Source organism: Lissotriton vulgaris, chromosome 12 (genome assembly GCF_964263255.1).
Source record: "Lissotriton vulgaris chromosome 12, aLisVul1.2, whole genome shotgun sequence".
In the NCBI taxonomy this organism is placed as follows: Eukaryota; Metazoa; Chordata; class Amphibia; order Caudata; family Salamandridae; genus Lissotriton; species Lissotriton vulgaris.
In genome coordinates, this window is record NC_141700.1 from 789,058,184 (window position 1) to 789,081,544 (window position 23,361).

General features: G+C 43.6%; 1 protein-coding gene across 1 annotated transcript in view; it reads right to left on the reverse strand.

Moving 5' to 3' along the window:
* Positions 1 to 23,361, reverse strand: part of LOC147678731 (phosphatidylinositol 4,5-bisphosphate 3-kinase catalytic subunit alpha isoform-like) — a 188,514-nt gene that overhangs the window by 77,803 nt on the left and 87,350 nt on the right. Inside the window, exons 8-13 of the mRNA XM_086946190.1 lie at positions 22,621 to 22,706; positions 14,650 to 14,755; positions 12,359 to 12,511; positions 10,934 to 11,068; positions 9,936 to 10,057; positions 7,500 to 7,581 (exon numbers count right to left, since the gene is read on the reverse strand). Of these exons, the coding sequence (XP_086802316.1) occupies positions 7,500 to 7,581; positions 9,936 to 10,057; positions 10,934 to 11,068; positions 12,359 to 12,511; positions 14,650 to 14,755; positions 22,621 to 22,706 (684 nt within the window). The remainder of the gene's footprint in view (positions 1 to 7,499; positions 7,582 to 9,935; positions 10,058 to 10,933; positions 11,069 to 12,358; positions 12,512 to 14,649; positions 14,756 to 22,620; positions 22,707 to 23,361) is intronic.

Below are 23,361 nucleotides of genomic sequence, written 5' to 3' on the forward strand. Positions count from 1 at the left end.
GGAAGGCACGCCACCAGTAGGTGTATCTGGTTGTGAAGTGCCCAATGCCAAATGCTTTGGGCTAAAGCCAACAGCTGTTGAGAGTTTCACCTCGCTTTTGGAAATACAGGGCGGTGAAGTTTTAGGTTTTTATCAAGGCCAGTTTGTGCTGAACCTGGTAAAATTCAGTGGTAGCTAGCTGGATGGCCAGAAGGTGCACCGCCTACCCTGAGAGCGACGCATCCGTGGTGATGTTACCTGAGGAACTAGGTCCATGAAAGGCTGGCCCTGCAACACATTGTTTCTGTTCCACCACTGCAGAGAACAACGGGTGCTGGCCTGTATCAACACTAGATTCACCAAGAGACCCTCTGCTTGTGACCTTTTCACAAGGATGCTTGGAAGCTGGGCAGTGACCATATTCACGGTTGAAGTATTTGGGGGTTGTTGCACCTCAGGATATTGATACAACTCCCCCTCAGATTCAGAGGGTGAGCTAGTCTCCAAACTGGGCTGCACCAATTATATAATATATTATAATCTTGTAACGCGCGCAGCTACCCAAAACGGTTTTCCAGGCACTGAGCAAAGGAGAAAATGACAGATTAACAGCTTAAAACAGCCGGGTCTTTAGGCCTTTATGGAATGCAAGTAAGGAAGCACAGTTTCCAGCCACTCTGGAAGGAGTTCTACAGTTTTGGACCCAAGACAGATAATAAGCGCCCTGCCATGCGAGCCAAGTGAAACCTCGGCACAGTGCACAAGGTTAGGCTCCAAGATCTCAGAATGCTTGTGGGCTGATAAGGCACCACCAGATCCTGTATGTAGTGTGGGCCAGCTTCAGCTCTGGGTTTTTAGATGTAGCACAAAGCTTAGGATTGACTAAGCTTTAAAACAGTGAGCCAAGGGAGCTCTAGGAGAAGGTGAGAGACCAAGGCGTGCTTCGGGAGCCTATACAGAAGTCTAGCCGCTGACATCTGAACTATCTGTAGGCGTCGGTGGATGCTTGATCTATTCCTAAATTCAAGATGTCACCATAGTCAAATCTAGACAAGATTACAGCTTGAACGCCAGTCCTTTGGGCTGATTGGGAAATCATCCAGATGATCTTTTCAACCACTTGAGCACAGCGAAACAGGTAGCAGTAACCTTGATCACCTGAGGCTTCATGGGAAGATTATCATCCAATACAAAGATCAGGTTCTTAACCTTGGGAGACAGGTGAGGAAGAGTCCGTAATGATTCCAGCCAATGTCGAGAGCCCAGGATCATGACCTCCGTCTCATCGCCAATTGACAGAGTTATTGTTCATCCAAGAAGCGATATGACTCAAGTCAAGGTTAAGATCGGACGGTCCATGACCCTGTGCAGATGACAAAGAAGATGAGTTGAGTGTCACCTGCATAAGAAAATAAGGCCAAACCACAACTCTCTACTACATCTGCCAGTGGGCGGACGTAAATGTTAAACAGCACTGGACTTAGCACTGAGCCCTGAGGGACTCCAGAAGTTAAAGCCCTCATCCCCGACCTGGCATTGGCCGAAAAGACTTGAATGTCCGATCCTTTAGGAATGATATTAACCAGGCCAGCACTGTTCCTTCGAGACCTAGTGTTGCCAATCTTTCAGTCAGGATGGAGTGGGAACAAAAATGTTGGGGGGTTCGTCTCGGACTCACCTCTGCATTCTTTGACGGGTCCACCTCTGCTCAAGTCAGTATCAAAGGGTCTTCTTCAACCAGAAGGCAAGGCAGCCTGGTAAGTGGTCTTGTTGTGCTCAGAGAAGAGACAAAGATCGCACACTTGACAACGGTCAGTACAGGGGAACTTAAGAGCGATACTGTGGGCAGTATGGGAAGGGTGTCCCTTCTATCGCTGATCTTACATTTACATTGAGAAAGGTATCGGAGGCGAGGGGCAAGGCCCCAAAGGAAGGTGTCTATTTGAGCACAAAAAGTCGAAGTTCTTTGAAAGACGATGAAGCAGGATCACTGATCGGTGTAGATTGTTCCGTGACAACGGTAGTAGAAGAGTCCTGACATTAAGCTATTAGGTGCCAAACATGGAGCCCTAGCTGTACACATCTGAACCTAATGGCGGTAAAAAGCAATCTAACAAGGGAACCAATGCCCATAAACATGACCAATTAAAGGAAGAGTCACTATACCTCGTAACTCAAAAGACTTCTTCAAAGAAAAATAAGCTGCAAATGAGACCGTGCCACCCAGAATCTCCTTGTTTCTTCAGCTCTTTTCAACAAATACTCGGCTCCTCATTTTCAATTTTTTTTGCAAATTAGCAGTTGGGCAATGGTCCTGTGCAGACGGCACATGAGTGTACATAATGGGTGTGGGAAAATGGGGTGTATTATATGGTGTGGTTGTGCGACCTCACCATGTAACACACTTACAAATTCTTTAAGGTCCAGCAGGTTTCATCTGTAAAACCCGCAGCTCACCTTGGGTAGCTGTGGCACTGAGCCCCAAAGCTTACACAGAGGAACAAATGTTAAGTATTTAAACAGACCCAAAATAATTGAAGACAAAATAGACAACACTCAAGAAATCCAACACCTACTTATAAAAATAGACTGCATTTTCATAGGAATTTAGCCATTATAAAGTAAAAGATCCACCAGAGGGTTCTAGAGACATAGATCTTTCAGGATTCTGTTGGATTATATCCAGATTTTGGAGAAAGTGTCAGAGACCTGCAGTGGTAACTGCTGGACCGTGATTGGGTCAGTGGCAGATGTTTCTCCGTACTCCACCCAGATTTGAAAGTGGTAACACATGCTTCCCTTCTGGGCTGTGGAGGCCATCTGGGAGGGCTGAGATCAAAGGCCACTGGTCTCTGGCAGAAGCTCAATTCCACATCAGTTTTGTTGAACTTGAGGGCGATTCACTTGGCGTTTAAGGCCTGCCTGGCCACAATCAGAAGAAGGCTGGTACGGATGCTCAAGGACAACTCTCCCATCATGAGGGACTGCAGACAGGGACAAGCCGAGAGGGGTGGGGTCTTGGCACCCACCCACTGGTTTGAACCTTTTATTTGGACAGGACACAAACATTTGGATTGGCTGACTGGTTTCAGACAAAAGGAGTGCATTACTTACCTTGTAAGCACCTGTCCATAGCGAGTAGTGCTATAGATTCACATATTCTGCATACTCCTGACATCAAGTGTTGGGCTTCGATGTTTACAATTTGTTTTTCTTCAAAAGAAGTCTTGAGTCACAAGGTATAGTGACTCCTTTAGTTGGTCATGGGCATGGGCACCAGCTCAATTGTTAGATTGTTTTCAACACAGCGGGTCAGCGTAAAGATGGATCCTTAGATATAAAGTGTGATGGCCATGCAGGAAGCTATATAGCAACAGTTTAAGTAAGAGAAATGCTAATCTGCATCAACAGAAGGCTTCAGGGGAAGTGGGTGGGCGCATGTGGATCTACAGCTCTACACGCCATGAACAGATGCTTACAAGTTAAGTTACATATTCCGTTCGTACCATGTGTGGCTGGTGATGTATATGCTCTGCATCGATTGTGAAGGAGTAATCCCCCAAGCCGAGGCTAGCTGGAGGATGTTGCAAAGGACTGAAACAGAATCCTTAGAACAGCTTTGCCAACTTTTGCTTGTTGGTGTGCTAATGTTAATGTTAATGTTATATGTGCTTATATAGCGCTCGGCTGCCTCAGCGAAGGGGCGTCCCGGCGCTTTCTGTGTGAGTACTTGAGCGGGGGATAGGATCTGAGGGAGTAGTAGGGAGAGTACTGTTTTAACAGAAGAGGTGTGTTTTGATTGCTTTCCTAAAAGATAGCAGGTCCTGCATTCCTCGTATCTGGTCTGACATCCACACATTAGTGTTTGGTGAATGTGTGTGAAGCAAGCCATATAGCTGCCACAGAGATCATATATGGCTATATTTCCAAGTAAAGCCATAGTGACTCCTTTCTTGTGCTGTGAATAAGGCCCTGGCAGGGCAGGTAAAATCCTTGTAGCCGTAAAGTAGCAGGTTTGGATACATTTGACAACCCATCTCGCTAATCCCACCTTTGAAAGAGTGTGAACGTGGAGTTGTGGGAAGAAGACTGGAAGCTAAATAAGGTGGCATAGGGATACTATTTTAGGAAGGAATTTAGGATTGGTTGTAAGCACAATTCTATCATTATGAACCTGAAAGAAATGCTCTTCCAGAGTGAGGGCCTGCAATTCGCCCATGGACTCTGGGTATGGGAACCTGGAGGGGAAGCTTTGGCATTTTGTGTTTTTGGGTGGTGGTGAAGAGGTCGATCTCTGGGAACCGCCAACGGCAGAAGTACAGGAGTAGGGCTTGTAGGTGCAGTCCCCATTTGTAGACATGTTGGTGCATCCTGTAAGGAGGACTGCAAAATTGTTGTCCACTTCTGGAAGGTACACCCCCAGCAGATGTATCGGGTGGTGAAGTGCCCAATGCCAAATGCTTTGGGCTAAAACCAACAGCTGTTGAGAGTTTCACCTTGCTTTTGGAAATACAGGGCGGTGAAGTTTTATGTTTTATCAGTTTGTGCTGAACCTGGTTAAAAAAGTCCTTGGAAGCTAGCTGGATGGCCAGAAGGTGCACCTTCCACCCTGAGAGCGACGCATCCGTGGTGATGTTACCTGAGGACCTAGATCCATGAAAGGCCAGCCCTGCAGCAAAATGTTCCTGTTCTACCACTGCAGAGAACGACAGGTGCTGGCCTGTATCAACACTAGATCCTCCCAGAGACCCTCTGCTTGTGACCATTCACAAGGATGCGTGGCAGCTGGGTAGTGACCATAGTCACGGTCGAAGTATTTGGGGGTTGTTGCCCCTCAGGATATTGATACAGCTCCCCCTCAGATTCAGAGGGTGAGCTAGTCTCTAAACCAGGCTGCACCAATGATATATTATAATCTTGTAACGCGCACAGCTACCCAAAACGGTTTTCCATGCACTGAGCAAAGGAGAAGATGACAGATTAACAGCTTAAAACAGCCAGGTCTTTATGGAATGCAGGTAAGGAAGTACAGTTTCTCAGCGGCTCTGGAAGGAGTTCTACAGTTTTGGACCCAAGACTGATAAGAAGCGCCCTCCCATGTGAGCCAAGTGAAACCTCGGCACAGTGCACAAGGCCAGGTTCCAAGATCTCAGCATGCGTGTGGGCCAGAATCTACTTGTTTCTTCAGCTCTTTTCAACAAATACTCGGCTCCCCACTTTCACATCTTTTGCAAATTAGCAGTAGGGCAATGGTCCTGTGCAGACGGCACATGACTGTACATAATGGGTGTGGGGAAATGGAGTGTATTATATGGTGTGGTTGTGCGACCTCATCATGTAACACACTTACAAACCCTTTAAGGTCCAGCAGGTTTCATCTTTAAAACCCGCAGCTCACCTTAGGTAGCTGTGGCACTGAGCCCCAAAGCTTACACAGAGGAACAAATGTTAAGTATTTAAACAGACCCAAAACAATTGAAGACGAAATAGACAACACTCAAAAAATCCAACACCAATTTATAAAAATAGACTGCATTTTAATAAGAATGTATCCATTATAACGAAAAAGATCCCCCAGAGGGTTCCAGAGATATAGATTTTGCAAGAAATAATAAATCAAAGCAATTTAAGTCAACCGCAAACAAGCCTTGGCAAAGTCAATGATTTGGACACTTAGAAACGTTTTCAAGGAAAACTTAGGGAAGTATCAATGCGGTTAGTTAGAAGTACTTGGGGAGACCAACTCCAGCAGGGAACTAGTCATAGATTATTTAAGGCCAGTCATCGTCCATACTATACCCGGTTTGATGCACCTACACGGCTCCCATGAATCAATCAAGGATACTAATACAAATGTTAGCCTTCAATTTTAATTCCCTTAACATTTATAGAATGTTTTAACATTTTCAGTTGTATATTTCGCTTCTTTATTTATATAAGCTTTACTAATCTGTGATTATTTAATCTCCAAAGCAGTCGTGGACCCCTTACAAGGCTTCACAGACTCCCAGGGGTCCCCGGACCACAGGTTAAGAACTACTAGTTTAGATGGTCATCGCAGAATCCCTTGGCTTAATTTTGTGTCATCACAGCTTCACTCTCAGTCTGAGCTGTGGAGTAATCCGAGAGAGGTTTGATGGATCACTAAGGATTATCTAAAAGACACATATTGGTTGTATGTGGCTGAAAGAGAGTATACCAACTCTAGGCATGGATGCCTCACTGTCCTCTTCCTGGGCTTCAAATGTGTATCCAGTTTTGACCAGTTCCTAGATGCCATCATGCACATCATCACCAAACAAATTTAAGTCATGTTTAGGTCAAGTTTAGGTATGGGATGCTCCCGAACAATAGGTTTCATAGCAAATAAGCAGACAAATCTCTTGCTTCTAATAAATGTCCAGTTTTTTGGGATAAAAGGGAATCCGTGATACACATGTAGTTTTAATGCAAAGCCTATATTCAACCTCTCAGGAAATTGATAACGCTTATCTGCCGTCAGATTGGAGAGCTCCAATGCAAATCCGCTCTAAGAATATTAAGATAAGATACAAGTGAAATTACAGATTTTAGTTTAGCCCGGGTTTGCACTTCTGTATGGTTCCTTAGGAAGAAGCACTGCAACATGGATGATGTAGAGGGTTATGATTTTAAACATTTTCTAATTCCCTATTTTGCTTTCAGCTATTTATTGAAGTGCACATTGAAATTGAATGATTGTGCTTGTTTAATGTATGTTTGTTTGATGGGGTTGAGCCCCACATACAAATATTTGACTGACTGTCTTACTGGACTTTGGTGATAAAGTTTGCATCACAGGTTGTTTGTTTTGTTCCATGCATGATTTCCCCCAACTGGTTTGTCCCTTATGCTTTATGTTGGTTTATCCCATAACTCTGTTCTATGCCAGGTGTTCTATTCCCTTTCTCTTTTCATTTGAACCCATCTAGTCCATTCATCAACTAGGAACAATAACTTTGTTAATAAAGCACTCTCTCCTTGTGAATCTGACACCAAAGTTGGGAAACCTGAACACACTCCTGAGGAGGGATTATACCTTTTGATCTTTGTTTCATGGCTCAAGACGGCTCTTCCAAAAGGATGGCATGGTATCAACTCCAAAGTGCCCCTCAGCGGTGGCAAACCCCTGCCACATACTCAACAAGCAAACTCACACTACAACTCTCCTAATAGGCTCCTGATGTGTAAACTGGATAAATGTAAAGACTTTCGAAACAAACTTGTGCAATTACACCCCGCTTGCGTGCTGGCTAGATAAAGTGACTTGGTCTGAAGACTCAGACAGCACAGACTTTCCCACCACCCATATAAAGTCCACCAACACACAACAACACTTAATGTAGGCTCAACCAGTGCGCACTTGTACACACACAGTAAATTTCACATATATGATCTCTGTCTTGTAAGCAGTACACAGATACGTGGTCTCCCACTTCGGCAACAGGCTCACAGTCGCCTGTGCGGAGCTCGCTTCAGCCACACATGCATCCATTACATACCTGTGACACCTCGTCCCTGGAGTTCCATTTCACAGACAGCAGCAGTTTGGGGAGCGTCTCGGGGATATTAACACAATATTGCCTAAAACAAGGTTGAGAAATGAAAGCTATTTTCTTTACTAGATTACTAGTTCTTAAGTAATGTAGAGAACAAGTAGAGGGAATAGCGTGTACACTGATACAGATATATAGAGCACACAGACTGCTTGACACATTGATACATATGGTGATAACCCCTATAGCTTTCTGAAGCCCTTACAGAGATGACTATTGGCCAGACCGGTCACAGATGCTAATGTGTGGGCACACGTCTCAGTGGCCAAACAGGGATGTGGGGTGCATGCAGAAAATGAGTGACTTCATGGAAACAATTCCCCCTGTACACAGGAGGTACATTCCACTGACATGCCACAAAGGCACATATATGGGGACACACCCGCGTGCCCAAGAAGGGGTGCGGGACCAACATGGAGATGACTGAGGAACAAACGTATTGGTGGTCTGTGAGACTGAGGGGTTTATGCAGCATATTACATACATATGTAGTTCTACTTGTTGGTGTTCATATAAGAAAATGAAAGAACTGCAGACTGGTCATGGATATCCTATTTGGCACTCAAGCGAAGGATTGCAGTACTGATGCAAAACACAGAAAACTATGCTCAGAAATAAAACACGTCTCCAAAATCCTAAAACTGCTGAATGGTCCTAAAAGAGACCCAGAGATTAAACGATCATTGGAGAAGCTGCACACAAACTCTCTGGAACTCATGGAGTTGGTGATGGTGCTGTCAAAAATAATTTTGGGGAGAAAAAGTAATAAACCTTGATGTCATTAAACTTGAATGCCATTAAATGATTTGTAAATTAAATACTAAAATGCTCAAAATGTACGTATCAAAATTTGAATTCGGAGCTCCCTTAACAAAAGCGGCTCACATCTAATCCAGATAATGCGGCCTATTTTCTGTTCTGTTCAGTGGTTTATTCTATTGCCACACCCAGACCAGCCCAAGAGCTCCTCCTTGTTTTGCTTCTGCATTTTGGACCAGGTACAAGCCTTTAGACTGATCGCGACAGAAGTCTTGTCATAGATGTAAAAAGTCATTGGTGTGGTATCTGTGGGGGTGAGGCCCCTCGCTGGAGATTTAAGAATTCTGTGAAGAGATGCCAGAGGCTGAGTAGGAGCTATTCTTTAGAGGTAACACGGTCTTCAAAACTTTTAGGTGTTTTGGAGTATTTTTTGAGGCAGTAAAGCAAATAGACAAGATGGTGATGGCATTTTCTCCAGAGAGGGCTCTTGGGTCACTTGCAGTTCATTTTCTCTTTTTTGCCATCTTCGAAGGAGCCATAGTTGGAAGGAGCCATTCTTGAATCACCCCCTGAACCACATCAAAGATAGGTCATCCATTTCAGGGCCCTTAAAGGGCAAAAACTCAGCCTTAAGAGTTATTGTCGAAACAGTTTTAGATATCAGGCAGTCTTTTGCACATGCTGGGGATGAAAGCACTCCTTTATGAGGGTCATCTGTAAAGATCTTTTTTAATCCCTACAATGCACAGGACTTCGTACTCACCATGAAGGAATTTTCATCCAAGGAGAGAAAAAGTACTCTCTACGCATCTGGAAAACTGAAGCAATTTGAGGAGCCCATGGCTATTGCTGGGTGCGGCAACAGAATATTCCAGGGAATCAAATAGGAAATAGGCAATCCTATCTTGTTTAGATGCAAGCAGGTCAACCTATGAAGTATCACTTGCTGGCAAATGTTTGTTCCTGGTCGGTGATCACCATCAGTAGGACCTACAGTGCCTCTCCATACTGGTAGTGAGTGCTCTTGTTTGTCTCTAACCCCTGCCATAAGTGCTAGGACAAAATCTACCAGGGTGTTCAATCTTTCTCTGGGTTTCAAGAACGTAAAACTAGGGCTGAACAAGCATCCTCCTGATGTTAGCAGCCATACAAACAGAAGTGACTTACCAGCGGTGCCCCATCAGAACATTCATGCAATATCAGCAGAGAATGGATCCCTACCTCACATCCACCTGTACACCCAACCTCACCTCACAGCATGCTGTTCAGGTGATCAAGTAGCATCTCACACAAAATAAGTTGCTACGCCTCACAATTACAAGATTGCACAATCACTACGGCTCCTCCATGCATAACAGAGCAGCAGAGCTGTTCCACTGAGATACTGATCTGTGTGCAGAATCTATGGTTAGTTTTGTCTGGGGTCACCATGGCAGTCGGTGTCTGCTTGTTCCTAATTCCTACTAAGAGGCTCCCGCTAAGCATTGCAAGAGCATAAACTGAAAACAGCAGAGAATACCAATACCGCACCCCCTGAGACTGTTGAATGATATGATCATCATGAGGACACACCCAACCATATCTCCCTTAAAGAACGACAGACAGACAGACAGACACACACACCTGTGCCTCCAGAGGAAGTCCTTCTCCTGCTCAGTTATCTCCCAAAGCGGGTCTCGGTTACAGATGTTTCGCAGTTGTTCAATTTCATTTTCCATTAGACTGTCTCTCACCAGGCGGTTGCTCTGTGAAATGACAGAAGGTTGACTTGGTATCATCACTAATGTCGGTCACAGACTGGAATCAGGATGCAGGAGCAGAAATGCAAGTCTGATGTTCCTGTCCCAGTGAACAAATCCAACACTTCATCCGCAATGCATCTTAGTTTCAGGAGAACGAGGGGCATTTGACTCTCCTACAGGTGCTATCTCTTAGTGGATCCATGAGTCTGCCTGCCTATTTACCTGTGTGCATGCCTCGCACTCTCTCTCTATGGGTCTCCGACAGTGCCCAATGGCCCGAGGGTCTCTCATTCTCAGTTTGTCTGTATCTGCCCTTCATCCCTTTAAAAGCTTTTTTGTAACAGGTACCAGGGAAGCCACAGGAGGAAAGGAGAGCAAAAGGGCACAAGAGAGATTCACAGGAACAAAAAGACAAAGGAGAAGGGAATGTCTTTGTCTGTCGCCCAATGCCTTCTGGTCTCTTTAGGGTCTTCTCTCTGTCTTTACAAAACGTAGCCTACCACAATGAGTCTCCACGGTTGCTCTCTCTCTGTGCCCCTGGGTCCCATCTTACGACCCCTAGTCTTCTCCTCTCCAAAAATAGGTTCTGCACTATCCCAGATTGTTAGGGTGTCCAGAGGATCCTTTCTGGTATAACAGCCATGCAGTAGCTGCCTGTGAGACCCTTACTCTTGCTCAGTCTCTTTTAAGGTAGTGCTATCTCGCTCTGTTTCTGTCTCTCACATGCTCACGCCTGCAGGATTGCTGCTTCGATTTCTTCGGAAGGGGATCTGGTCTTTCCTGCTACATTTCATTATCCTTGCTCAACTGTCTTTAGTTTTTTTCTCCAAATGACATTTACCATATTTGGTGTAGATTTGTGTTCCCAAGAGCACTTACCACCCCTAGGAGGGAATAGTTCAGGCCAAGTTCCCTGCTCATACTCCAGTTTGCGTGCTCCTCTATCTGTGGGGTGTCTGGAAACTTCACAGCATGACCCAACCAGCTGAACTCCAGCTCCAGACAGGGTGTTTCCTGAAAGGAATAAAAGAGAGACCCACATAATGTGATTAGTTCAGCTCCAGGCACATTGTGCAGAAAACTAATCATAAACTCCCATCAACACATAGTATATATCCAGGTAGTATATTTACAGCAAAAATATAAGATTCCCACTTGCATGAATGTTCCTTACATTAACTTAAAAACACAAAAACACAATTAGTCAAACTCCAGTCATGATGTCTCTTGCAAAATGTAGACGACAAAGCCCCCCGCCCCCCAAAAAAATAAACAAACATCCAGATTGGGTGTTTCCAACAGTACGCAGAGGATAAATCCTCACCATTGTGACTAGTTGAAGAAAGTGTGTCTCCTGAAAGAACTTGGAAACAGGCCTTCCCCCGCAAACAACATGATCAGTTTATCTCATGACTTACTGTCCCCAGGAGAAAAATAAAACATGCACCCACTGGCATGAAAAGTTCACACCTTGGCAACATGCAAGAAATAGAAGACAAACTACCGCCACCTCATTAGTCCAACTTAAGATATGGTGTCATTTGCAAAGATAATCAAGACCACTCTCCAGCGAGACTTGAACTCCAGATACAGCACCACTTGCAACAATGGTCGATTAAGGGACAAATCTATAATCTGGAGGGAAGCCTGTTTCTCAGCCAGGGCAATGTAGTAAATGACTTGATCGCCCTGACGGAGGTACTATTCACCAGATTTAGAAAGGACCACCAAGCAGGTGTTCATTTCATTTCTTAAAGCATAGTCAGGAAAGGTCATCACGGTGGTTCCGGTCAATGCTTTTTGCAGTTTGGTGCAGGGTTCCGTCAACATGACAGAGCCCTGAACCAAACTGAATTATTTTTTTATCTTCAAAAAAGAAAATACCAAAGCGGGATTTTCTTTTTGAAAATAAAAAATAAAATGCTCCCTCTCCTATGGTGATGGGAGCATTTAGCAGTTTTCACTGCCCCTTACCGTCAGGGTTTTCCTGGTGGTGACAACTGACCTCCAAGTCCGCCCATCTAAATGAGGTGGGTGAATTCAGAGGTCTGCCTCAGATGACCCTTATACCACAGGGCCACTGGAGGGGTTTAATCACGGTGGAGGAGTAGTCTGACTTTGATTAAACCAAAAGTCTGCCTGTAGCTAAATTTTGCGGGTAGACCATTATGTTGGTAGTGAGCATTCTCCATCACCGTTGTGAGGAGTATGCTTACCGCCAACATGTAAATCAGGCCCTAAATCCCCTAAAGTCTACATGAATCCAGCTTTAAATGCCCTTTTCATGGAAAATGTTCCACCTACCTTGTTGGGGTTAGACCCACTGACCCCAATGGAGTTCAACAAGTCTTCCAGCCCATGGGGCACTGGCCACAAGTTCAGTGCAACCTTGCCCACCACCAATGTGTCCTTGTAGTCCAAAAGGTTAATGTTTCCCCAGGCCAGTGGGCAGTGCTCCTGCAACGGCAAATTAGAGGGTTCACTCAAGGCAGAAATGCATTACCTGGCACAAATGTCCTTTTATCTGGCGATATAGGACCACGAAAAACTACTTGAAGGGTGGATCAATGAATATGACATTGCATAAAAAAAGAGCCTCTACAGCTTTAAATGATTAGTGCGTTGTCAGCTAACACTGTTTTGGAATCATCTTCTCTCAAAATAGATTTAATGCCTGAATGTTAGATGCGGCCAGTGGGATGCATGAGCACAGTCTGAAGCTGAACATCAACAAGACTCAACTCATTCTCTCTGGCTACTCCGCTTCCTTTTGAGACGATATCTGGTGGGCACCAGAAGTTGGACCCTCCCACGCCCTACTTCCTCTGCCGAAAAACTTCAGGAACATCCCGGACAGTAATCTCAAAGTTGCTGACCAGATTGCATCAGCCACCAGTTTCAGCATCCTTAAAGTGCTCAAGAACATTTTTCATTGGCTTTCAGTCCACTCACGCAAGTCTGTTATGGAGGCCGTTATAACCAGCCGCTTGGAATATGGTGATGCCTTATACATAGGTACTCCCATGTACCTCACCAATGGACTTTAGGTCATTTAGAACACAGTAACTAACCTAGTCCTCAATCTCACAGCCCGCACATCTATCACCTTACATCTTAAAGCCCTCTACTGGCTGTCCATCCAGAAAAAAATGCCTTTTTCATCCTGCTCTGCATTCTCACATAGACCTGCATCTTCCCGCCCCACCCCTCAGCCTTTTGCTGCAATAGTGTCTCTTTGCCTGATCTCTGCAATTCCTTCATACTTTGGTTATCCATCTAAACAACATTTACGCATATGTTCAAGATCTTGTGGCTGCTCCTATTCCCATTTGGACAAATCCCACTGGAATAGTGTCCCCCTGCAATCCGTCTCATTACGTCCTACATCGAGACGCAGCTAAAAACCTGGCTTTACTGATATGTCCCTGCCCCCTGTTCCTTCCGCCCTGGCAGTCTGGCTGCCCACCTTGCTCTGCACTGAGATACCCAAATGGGCGACAAAGCTCCCTACAAATCTTAATAACATAACAGCGAACATAGAGATATATGAAACATGGCCACTATTATTTTTAATGAAAGTTTATCATGAATTCTTTTAACAACTTTCTTGACTGTCAGCTAAACATTTTCATGGATGCTCAGAGTCTCTGAAATTTTTGGTTTAAAGAAAATCAGAGTGCCATAGCCGGCTACGATTGTGGTATGCTGTGTCAGTCAAGAATATGATAGTTCGCATAAAAATGAAAATAAGAAGCTTTAATAAAATGTTTTTCTGTAAACATTTTCTGATAAAATAAGACCTGAATTGCAGCCACAGTAAATGTAATCCTGGATATTAATGTGCACTGAAAAATGCCCACCGCAGAGAACCTAGAAGATAAGCCTGTACCAAGACTGCAGTCTAACCCTGGGCGAAGTACTACGCTACGCTTGCGTAGTTTTCGAAGTTTGCGCTACTCCGCGCTACGCAAATTGCACGTAGCACAGTGCAAACACGCGTAGCGTAGTGGTCATTTTTTGCTTGCTCGCGGTCCTCAACGTCAAGTTGGCGACCGCGAGCGAGCAAAATGACATCCCAGCGAGACTTTTTCCTTGTTCGCGATCAGCAACATCAAGTTGCAGATCCCGAGCGTGGAAAACAAACCTCCCGGCGAGATTCTCAACGCGGGGAGGTCAGGTTTCTCATTGCAAGTGGTCGCGTATGCTCGCGACCGCTCGCGATGAGAAACTACCAGTCCGCATTGAGAAAGCTGCCGCTCGAGTAGAAATCTACTCGAGCAGCAAAAAACGACCGCTTGCACTGTGCAAGATGCGGTTTGCACTGATTGCACAGTGCGGACAAGCATCCGGCCCTGTGCAATCAGTGTGAACAGCATTTTGCACAGTGCACTACGCAGTTCGCGTAGCTATGCGTAGCGCGAAGTGCACTTCGCGTAGCTACATGTAGCGCTACTATGCAAACTACACCCAGGGGTACGTGCAGTCATGTTAACCCACAGTGAGATAGTTGGAAAGGTCAATTTATAGAAGAGTCAGGACAGGACCACCCACCTCATCCCCGAATGGCTTCAATCTATAACTCACAGGGTCAGTACCTCTTTGGCACCTTTCCGGCCTTTTACTGAGCAGATAGACAGGCAGAGGCGTGCAGCACGAGGCAGATCCGTCAAGTATATATCGTATGACAGCCACTCATTCCACCTGTGTATTGAGAGAAAAAATGCAGAATCAATGTCAAGGACAGAGCAGAAGCAGACATCATCCCCTCTCTAGGAATACTACATTTTCTCTGCATTTCCTCTAGATGTCTTCACTTTCATGAACCTGGATAGCTGGCATTTGTCACCCCCCAGCAATGAGGTATTGAAAACTAGTGGCTAATCTGACACCTCTGGAACCTGTTGCTCTGGGTTTAAACCCTGACCTTGGCACTGAAAGAAAATTGTGTGATTCTTAGAAAAAAACTCTTATTTTCTTGGCGTAAAAATGTACATTTGTGAAATGCAATTGTAAGTATGTGAAACATATTGCAATTGGATAAATCAAATATGTAACCCCCAAGCAGTAATGTAACACAACAGGCCAGGCCTGGGTGGAGGAATGAAAACTGAACCATCTGGTGCAATTTGAATACCATCTGTTGCACCTAGTATGCCAAGTTTAACACTATCAAAATCAGCTGTCAGCATGCCTGATAAACCTGTGGCCTGGGTACACAGTTCTTTTGAAGGAGCAACATGATACAAGTGTTGTTACCAAAGAAACTGCACAGTTTTGATTAGTGCAGTGTCAAACAGCAATGTATTTCCAACTTTAATCTTGGAAAAAGTTAAGAAAGTCATTCCTTAGGTAACAGGGATTTGAACTGTATATTTTGCAAGTGACTTTTATAGAGTTGCTATATTCCTGTCTTTGAGACCACCACATCAAATTGGGTTCCTTAATCTCCTTCCTTGGGCTGGCCACCTATAGCAACTTGGGAACAAAGCATTGTGGGAAGTCAGCCTTGGGAAACAGGAACTGGATCATAGTGCTGAAAAAGGAAGGAGTGAATGAGCAGGGATTGTCATGCGATTCACTTATTGAGACTGGCTACTTTACATTTGGTTTAAACTTGTATATCGGCGCTTACCATCACGCTCAAGGCAGAGGGCTGCTTGGAATCAAGAAGAGACCAGAATACTGCTCTGCTGGAAGAATTCTTGTCCACCTGAGGATGGACTGAGGAGTAGAACTAAAGCTTCCTCGTGATTAGAAATGCCCTTCTGAGGAGGAGCATAGCTGGCCCTTAGTTGACCTACAAGGCTAAGAGAGTCACGTCTTTCCAGATGTTTATGTCAGTTAAAAACCTTAATTTCTAAGAAACAAATTCTTACAGAAATATTACATAGACTTCATTTGATATACACAATTACAAACATCATAACTTCCCTGCATAAGGCTTAATTTGATTAATCCAGCGACACTTATCAACAGCCTGAAAAGGACATAACATATAAAAATAGAATTTCTTCACGTTAAAGACTCAATCAAGGGTCAACATGAACACATACCAATTAAGAACATTTAAGAATCCTTAATAACCCAAGAAGTAGAATTCAATTTAGCAGCTGGAACAGTGTAAAGTGCAAGGAGCAGGGCCATACTTTCTTGGAAGGGGGAAATAAATTGACCAAGGCCAGAAGCTCATTTTACCAACTAAAGCTGTGTAAAGTGCAACAAACAACCCAGCCCCATTTTCACATACCTGATAGCAGCATTTAGAAAACTTGGCAATAGCCCGAAGAATACATCTCATTTTGCCAAGGTATGCAGAACAACTATCACAATTTATTTTGACCACTGAGAAACTTATTCTTCAGGGTCTAGGAAATGTGGAAGACCCAAGAGACAAAAGGACCACATTACCTACAAGATCAGTAGTACCTGTACGTTTGGCTGTGAACCTTAAAGATTTGGGGAAGTGCCTTTTGCCGTGTGTACCTGTATACTCCTGCCCAAGGACGAATCCCTTAAAGTTTAGGAGTACCAAGAAAGAAGCTACAGTTGTGATGATCCAGAAAATTATGTATCTGATACTTTTAAAACCAGGACGTTTGCCACTGCTAGGGAAACATTTTCTGAAAACCTTTTTTCTAAAAAGTATTCCCTAAAGTCTATATTTTGGTTTCTGTGCCCAGAGCAAATGCATTGCTGCCCCAAATGGCCATTTACAATTAATCACAAGAGCATTAGAGGGATTCATTTTGTCACTTCCACAAACTGCATTTGAATAAAAAAAATAAAAAAATGTTTTCATGTCTTCTGATCTGCACATTAGATTTGTGGCTATGTGCCACTGTATTCATTAAATAGCTATTTTTTTTGCTACATTGAGTTGGAAATTTCATCTCAAATTTTTCTTAACTGTAATGTTAATTTTCATCATGTACTACATGTATATTTCTCAGATGAAAGCCTTGTTGTTTAAGCCAAACTACCGAAGTTAAGTTAGGGACTAATCACAAAACCCTGTTTTCCTTCTAAGTGCCAGGCTTCTTGGAGTATGAGAGCTCGATCACGCTGATATCGAGACTCTGTTTACCGGCCGGAGGGGGCTCTCACATCAAGCCCCAGCAGCAACCACAGCGTAGTGGCCGCCAAGGTTTTTCATCAAGCCAGGAGGCGCATAAAGGCAGCCTTTGGTTCCTTTAGCACGGGACGTGCCCGGGTGCGTGTCCGCGCCAAGAGAGGGCCCGTCTACGCCCGTTCGCGCCTGGACCACACGGCTGCTTGAGACATGGGAAAACTGAGAGCCACACCAGCCCCACTGGGAGCACTGGACTACACTGGATGTTTTTTTGCAACGGGCTGAGAGAGTGATTTCAAAAGAGATTGAGTTAGTGAAACACCGTCTGTCACTCTCCTCTCCACCGGGAGGCCCTTTAACTCCAGCTTTAGCAACTTTGCCTGCCCAAATCAAAGAGGGGATCAACAAATCTATCAAATAAGCCATTAAGGCCATAAATAGCTCTAGACACTTACCCAGTAGAAGAAATAACCACTGATGTAAGGAGAGGTGCAACTGGGAGCCAGACAGGAAAAAGGAAGAGAACAACAGTCAGCTCCAAAAGGAAGCACCCCTGTACTTCAATGTCAATCTCTGTGTCTGGTAAAGTATTGGCCAATTTGGATGTAAATTGCATCCCACTGCTGGGGGCTCTTATCAATGACCTAAAGGTATCCCCTTTGAATGAGATCTCAATCGGGTTTGACTCTTTTTCCTCACAATTGGAAAGCATTGAATCCAAGCATTGAATCCATGTTCAATGAACTGCTTTCTTCCGGTAACTCCCAGAGACTTGTGGGGGGGGGGGGGAAGTCTCAACCCCCTTCAAGTTTGGAAGTGAGGCCTGAGGCTTCTTTATCTGTCATTGCCGCAAAAGAAGATCCCGATACCAAGCTCTTAGTCTGCTTGTTTAGACGGCGCAATAAAGAACCAGTCTGAAATTGGGACGTCATCAAACATTGGCCGGACGTAGTCTGTTAAATATGGCTTATCTAGTGCACCACCAGGATCTTCTGGAAGTATTCAGACTTTTCCACAACTCCCCCCCTCAGTGTACTCCTTACGTTTTAGTATTTAAAAAAATTCCTATCCTTGCACCTCAAGTACATGAGGATTTTTTGAGTTTAACGGACAAAACTATTTACTGTCTCAGAGCTAAGGGGGGCTGGATGGAGAATTTATTCTCCCAAATTTTTTTGGTCTGGAGAACACCCTGGTTAGGCCCAGGCAAAAAAGGAATTCCCGGGGGACTGTGTGATAGTTAATTTTCGATATTCGCGAGTCGCAGTGTCTCATTTAGCCTTGCTGAGAAACCAACCTCAAACCTCTAGTAAAATCCAGGCTGTAAGTTTAGGCTACTTTTCTAGTCCATCTATTTTGTCCAAAATCAATCCAGTTGTTGTTAAAGATCACCTAACACGGCCTAGCCGTAGATACAATATTCCCACTGGAAATATTTTTGAACCCGTGGCTTCTCTCGAGGAAATAGATTGACGCGGCAAGATTACATCTTCTTCGTTTAGAAATGTTGTTGTTCTGCCTTTGATGCTAGAATCTCATCATGATCAAGCTAACGAGGGTGTAGAGTCTTTTCGAGGTCAACTTTATAAGCTGGATCCCCAAAATCAACTAGTTCTGGGAACTCTGCTTTGGCCCAGCTTGCAAATTCTTATTTGAATGACCCTAACAAAATGTCTGAGCAGCATTGTTTTTTTTTTGTTTCATGGAACATTGTTGGAGCACCCAAAAAAATTAAGAATCCATATTGTATTAATGTAATAAATAGCCATGACATCATATGTTGCCAAGTAACTTGGTCGCAGTTTGACTTTAATATAAATGGTTACCAGGGACTTTTCCAACCGGCCTTGCCCTCTAAGGAGGTTAGAGCTAGCAGGGGACTGGCCACTTTCCTTTCTGTTACAGTCACTGATTTTACTATCTCTAAATGTCGGTCTTCTTATTTTCTTGTTTCCCTTTTGTCACTGTCAGGCAATTTTGACATTTTATTAATTAATTTCTATTATCATTTTTTAACTAGTCCTCCAGGGACATCACTGATCAGCTAAATGTCTTTTTAACAGATTTTATTTTTTAACTGTTAAACGCATGGTTTTATTTATTTTTGGTTGGTGATTTTAATATCACTTTATGTAGGTTCTCAGATGCTTTGGTTTGTGGTTTTAGCAATGGTCAATCTGTAAATGTAACACACTTTTCATATTCCGTCTATGGCGAGGCTTTAAATGACCTGGCCTTGAGATATAGTCGAATTTTTCCCAGTGGGTGAAACAGGTAGCACCATAGATTAAATTATTTTGTCACATCAATTATCCTCCTTTCTCTGACTTTGTAATTGCAAGCAATTGTGCGAGTGATCCTAACCCTCTTTGTATTAGGCTGGATTCTCCCACTAAAATCCCTAAAGCAAATTGCCCTGATAACTTGGTGATCAAAAGAAATAAAGGTCTAACAATAAAATGGAAGAAGGGTAACGCATTCGCTTTTAACTATCTTATCACTGGGGAAGCCAGAGCTTCCATTATGGCCTGTTTGTCCGATGATATGAGCTCAGATACGACCCATCTCGAAATCACAAAAATCTGTAGTATTATTCCTACGAATCTTATATCACCGGCTCTCTGGTTCAACTCAGCTTGTTCATCGGCACACAAAACTTTGATGGCTGCATTGAAAAAACATCCCTGGGAAGTTTCTGAAGTCAAGCTTCAGAGGACAATATAAACAAGCCATGGAAGACAAAAAAATCTGAATTAAGGAGTAAAGCCTGGGATGACCTTTTGGTGGCTTTCAAATTGAGAGACAGCTCCGGGTTCTGGGAGGTGGTTAACAGACACTTTTTAAGGAGCAAGACAAGCTTATCATTGATGTTATTCAGATGGCGTCATGGGTCCTACATTTTTCAAGAATATTTCACCCAGACGATGTACCTCCTTTATTAGACCCAGATGGTAAGTCATGTCCAGTTTTGCCTCAGGGTTTTCAACACCGGTTTGAAGTAAGTGAGGTTATCACTGCTATTAAAAGTGCACCTCAGGTAAAGCACCAGGCCTCAATGGGGTTCCTGCGGATATTTTCAAATCTAATCCCACCCTGTTGGTCCCACTGCTCATGGATGTGTTCAGATGTGTGGTGTTGGGTCCCATTATGGAAATCTACCACTGTGGTCCCAATTTTTTTAAAAAACAGGTCATTGGTCTCAGACGACCTGTTACCGGCTGATCTCATTGATTGACTCTAGTGCTAAGGTCTTAGACTTAGACCAAATATTACTGGTCCGTCTTGAGGATTGGGCCCTTGCAAGCAACATACTGTCAGATGCCCAGTTTGGATTCCGAATGGGTTTTGGGACCACTGAGCAATGTTTAAATATGTATTTAATCTGGGGAGAAGTATATTAAGGCAAAAAAAGGCTCTTTACACCTTTTGACCTCGTGAACCGTTCTAAGCTGTGGGAACAAATGGGCAAAATGGGAATGGAACCCAATCTCTGAGTCTCATCATGCGCCTGCATCAGGATCTCACAGATGGGGTTCGCTATGGTCCCTCTGGTGAATCCTCTCCTCTAATTGGATCAACCAGGGGCATAAGGATGTACCCCATATGGGACAAAAGTCGAATCCCATTGTATTATATGTAGACAATGCAGTTTTTGCATACTGCTATTAGCCTCCAAGCCCTTTTAGACCTGTTTTTTGTGTACCTGGAGGACCTGGATCTAAAAGTCAATTTTTCAAAGTCGCATATAATGACCTGTGGCCGCCCCAGCACTAAGTCAAAGCCTTATATCACGGGGATTTCATTTTGTCAAAAGTAAAAGATTTTAACTATCTTGGGATGCTTTTTAACCAGTCTTTAAGTTGGACCCTGCTTTTAACACTTAGATGTCATATTTTTTACAGAAATATTGAGGCCATTTGTAGATTTCCCCATACGTTACAAAATAAACCAATCCCAGAAATGCTCAACTTTTGTAAGCGTAAGTGCATTTCAGTAGGTATCTATGGTGGTGGCCTCTGGAGGGTACAACAAAGTGGAAATTTTACTCCAAGCAGAAAATCAACTTTTGCGCAGACTTTTGTCAGTCCTAGGAGGTACCGCCCCTTTTATCTGACATGAGGACCTTGGGGTGCCATATTTGTAAGATCTGATTGGTCTAGCCACCCCCTGCTACTGTGGGTAAAACTATGGCCATCCCCAGAGGCTGGTCTGACAAGAGTTTGTATGTCTGACTGTATGTTACTAGATGGGGTGGACCAAATTCAATGGCTTAAGTATCTGAGGGATACCTTCGATAGTTCGGGCCTGTCTGATCTTTACAGATACCCACATTCTATTGGCTCCAACCACAAGTCTTCTGTCAAAGAATTGTATTTGGAGAAGTGCTTGAATAAATGCTTAGAGGTGTCTAAGGCCAAGCGAACAATTGTAAACAAAGCCATTGTTTCAACAACTCATAGCATAGAGCCGTATTCGGGGTGGTTTACAAACCTGACATATCGTTATTGGCTTATTCTTTTTAGACTTTGCACTTAAACCCCCTATTCCTCCTTTATCAGGGGGATGGAATCAGATGTTGCCTCTGTGTGGGTGTGACAACCTCTCTATTCAAAGCACCAGCCATGTAACTTTGTTTTGCTCCTTATATCAAGGGCCAAGACGCGTTTTTCTGGTGCTGCTATTGCAAAAGGCTAAGGTGAGACAGCACAAGGAAGGGCTAATTTTCTTGCAGTCTCTAGGATCCCTCGAAAATTCCTTTGCAATACTTAATTTTTATAAAAGCAGCTTTTTATATCAGAAGGAGATACAGGTTATAATTAAGATGGTGTTTCACCATTTTGCCCTGGCAATATGTTTATGTAACTGTGTTACTTTGGATTTGTAAAATATTGAATGTGGATTTTTGACTGATGTCTTATTATTGTATTGTGCTTTTATGGCTTTTTTGCCAAAATAAAGTTTATCTTGGCTGACTGAGACTGCGCTCTGTTTCCTATTGTCGAACAACCTGATTTCATACTCCAGGGCGAGGCTTGTGGTATCCATGGACTGTCAAGACCAACATAGTATACTCACTGTAAATAAAAGCTCTACATAAACCCCAGCTTAATGGGCTGCTTTTTACCAACATTAAAAGCAATAAAGGCTTATTGGCTCCTGCTTGGTTTGCTAGTTACACATAGTAATCTGTATCCAGCATTTAACCCACTGAGACACTATCAGCAACGACAGTGCGATGCACGCGGTCACTGTGCAGAGACGCATGCTACATGTCCACGTCTTGAAGGGGCTTTACGGCAACTCACAGCAGAGGAACTCGATATATAATTGAGTAGGAATCTTTAAATAACTAAATGGCTCTTTAATCAGAATCAGTGATAGGGGCAGGATAATGCCTGGCTACTCCTATGCAGCAAGCCTGTGAACCTCTGTCTAAGCAGTACATTAGGAGCAATGAAGTGGCTACCAGGCCCTTGGGCACATTGACGCTTCTTACCTAGGGTTAGAACAGGGGACGCGTTGAGTGTTCACATTGTCACAGAGAGGCTCCCCACCATGGTAAATTCCTGTCCGAACGTAAATCTAAGCAGAAGAAAAGAAAAATCAGGTGACAAAATAATGTCAACCAAAAAATGGAGGAAAAAATAGCTCTTCACTAAAGTTTTTCATTGGATAACAGTCTTCCTGAATTCCAGGATAAACATGCTTTTTGGGCACTATTAGCCAGCAGAATTGTTTGTTGCATCATGGCAGTGCACAAAAACAGTGTAGTCAAAGAAAATACATAAAAGCTATCAGAACACCAAAAGTGACAACCATAGCAAAATGAAATGCACTAATTAAAGAATAATACGATAATAGTCTCTCTAAAATTGATTTTGCTAACAATTTACAGGTACATGCATCAAGGTAGACTTTTGCGATTCACTAATTGCGATTATTAAGGAATCGCAAAAGCCTTTGCATGTAAAAATGGCTAATAAAATTGCCATTTTTAAACATTCCTTAATTGCGCCTTGCAAAGTGCGAGTCACAATTAAGGAATGTCTTCCCATTCATTAATGGTAATTGCATTCGCAATTTGCGAGTACCCAATAGGTACTGGCAAGTTGCGCATGCAATTTCAAGGGTGCAAGGGTGTCAAAAGGACACCCTGTTGCACCCCTGAAATCTGCATGAGTACATCTTGCACACACATATGCCCCAAGGGCATGTGTGTGTGTAAAATGGAACTTGG